The sequence below is a fragment of the Panthera uncia genome, chromosome E1 (genome assembly GCF_023721935.1).
Source record: "Panthera uncia isolate 11264 chromosome E1, Puncia_PCG_1.0, whole genome shotgun sequence".
In the NCBI taxonomy this organism is placed as follows: domain Eukaryota; kingdom Metazoa; phylum Chordata; class Mammalia; order Carnivora; family Felidae; genus Panthera; species Panthera uncia.
The window spans coordinates 58055862-58058180 of NC_064814.1; the positions used below are offsets into that span (position 1 = coordinate 58055862).

The 2319-nt window shown below is 55.8% G+C and overlaps 1 protein-coding gene across 1 annotated transcript in view; it reads left to right on the top strand.

The window, feature by feature from the left end:
* LOC125926185 (myosin-4-like) overlaps positions 1 to 432 on the top strand; it is an 18902-nt gene extending 18470 nt beyond the window's left edge. Inside the window, 1 exon segment of the mRNA XM_049635378.1 lies at positions 349 to 432. Coding sequence (XP_049491335.1) covers positions 349 to 432 — 84 coding nt within the window.
* Positions 433 to 2319: the final 1887 nt, after the last annotated feature.

Here is a 2319-nt window from a genome sequence, read left to right on the forward strand (position 1 = left end):
GCTATTCGTACAGTGTGGGTTTTTCTGGGATGTTAACTCAAAGCCACTCTCTAGAGCAAGTCTCTGGGTAGCTATGGGGCACCGAGTGCAGGGCGACAGGAAGGACTATAGCGCTTTCTGGCTGTGTAGCCCTGGCAAGTCACAGTGGTGCCGAGAGCCTCTGGCAGGACCACGAGACCGTCGGCCACAAGACTCACAGGGCCCTTATCTCCATCTTGCCAATGAAGAAACCGAGGCTCAGGGAAGAGAAGTAATGTGCTCAAGGTCGCACACCTGGTGGACACTGGGCCTTGCACTGAAGCCAGGTGCACCTGCCTCTGACGCAGCGTGCCCGCTGCTGCCCCACAGTGCTGCTCTTGGTTCCTCCAGGACTCGGTTCCTCGGCAGCACGTGGTGCCAGGCCGAACTCCTCCGTTCCTTTGTGAGGCCTAGACCACAAAACAGTGGGCAGCAACCCAAAGGCAAGTGTATTTGGTTTCCTGACTGAGGGACTGGACTTTTCAGAGCCTTTAACCTCAGAGTGTACGCTGTGGGGCTCCCAGGCAGAAGTAGAGGCTGCGGCGTCCCCGTGTGTACTTGTCAGGTGTCCAGAGCTTTGCAGAGCTCAGTCAGACACAGCGGCTTCCCCAAGGCTGATACCCGGGAGCTCAGCCCCTCTGCCCATCCCCCAGGACTCGGGCCTCAGTTTCTTCCCTTCTCACTGGGCGTACTCGCCCTTAGCAGGCTCTCGGCCACCATCCACACGCCCTTGGCACCCCAATCTCCATCTGTAGACGCGGCCTCATCTGCAAGCTCAAGGTCCGTATGCACACCCACCCGCCCCATATATCCTGCAGCTCCTTAAACCCAGCACAGTCAAAACTGAACTCATCGTTCCCTTAAGCCTGCTGCATTCTGATGTCATTTCTCTCTTGGCAAATAGCACCATCGTCCTCACTGTCACTGAGCAGGACAGCGGGGGCCATCTGGGACTCCTTCTTCTCCCTCAACTCCTACATCTAGGGCCTGTCCACTTTCTTTTCTTTAAAACCCACAGACTCAGCTCGAACCTCTCCTGCCTCACCTTTTTAAAACTCGCCACACCTGCTCCAACATCCCCCTCCAGGCTTTTCTCCGTATTTCTTGCCAATGACTTTCTAAATCACCCATATGACCCCATCCGTACCTTGCACACAACCTTTCCATGGCTCCCCACTGCCCACAGGATAAAAATATCCAGGTTCCAAGACCCATCATGACCCTTCATGACCCATGCCAATCTCCAGCCTCAGATCCTACTGCCCGGCTCTCAAAATCGGAGTCCACCACACGGAAAACAGAGCTCCCTGAACTCATTCAGGGCTGTTGCACTTCCTGGAGCCCGGAGGGGTGACGGGGATGGGGGGAGCCTATCTATAGTCCCTGCTGTCCCCTCAACGCAATGCTGTTCAGGACCACGGAGAGCGTCACGTGGGAACCCCCCCCCCCCCCCCCCCTAGTCCGGCTCTGCCTCGGGTCTACCCAGCTCACCCTTTCGACTCGCCCTCAGAACCTCGGCACAGACCATGACTTCCTCCAGAAAGCCCTCCTCGACCCACCTGAAAACTGTCGTCTCCTCTGGGCTACCTGAGTAGCCTGTGTGTGCCTCCCTCTCACCAAAGCCGTTGTGCTCACTGTGTTTGTCCATGAGTCCACCCCCCACCCTGCCCCACAACCAACTGTGAGCCTCGGGGGCCCATACCCTGATTCATCTCCACAGCCCAGTGCAGAGGCGCTCAGAGAATGTTTGTTGATTGAATGAGTAAATGACATTTAGCAGGTGCTCAGGAAGTGTGTGTTGATTTGCATCATGTATCTGTTGCTCTGAGTGACTCAGAAACCAGCCGCGTTCCTCTCCTGGCTCCTCTGGAAAAGGCATTTTTCTCCCTGACCGACTCCACCCTCCCTTAGTTTCCATGTCCCATTTGCCTCCACCCTTTGATTACCTTTCCCACAAGTCGGCACCCACCGTGGGGGAGACGGTGCCCCCTCTCTGCTCCTGCCATTGCCAACAGCGGACTTGTCAGAGCCCCTCCACCCCCCAGCCTGGGCTTGCCTTGCCAGTTTTGCTCAGAATGCTCTGTCCCTGCCTCTCTCTCCTGCTCAGAACAGATGGCTCTGAGTCCCCACTAACACAGAAGTTCCTGTTCTGTCATTTGAACATTTTTAACGCTTTCTAAATTATAGAAGATTCAGTCTCCTTTGATCATGGACTCAGACTATCAGAAACAAAGAATCCCTTGAAGGATACGGCGCCCAGCTTCTTCCCGGTCCTGCCAAGACGCTGATCTGAGAGAGCGC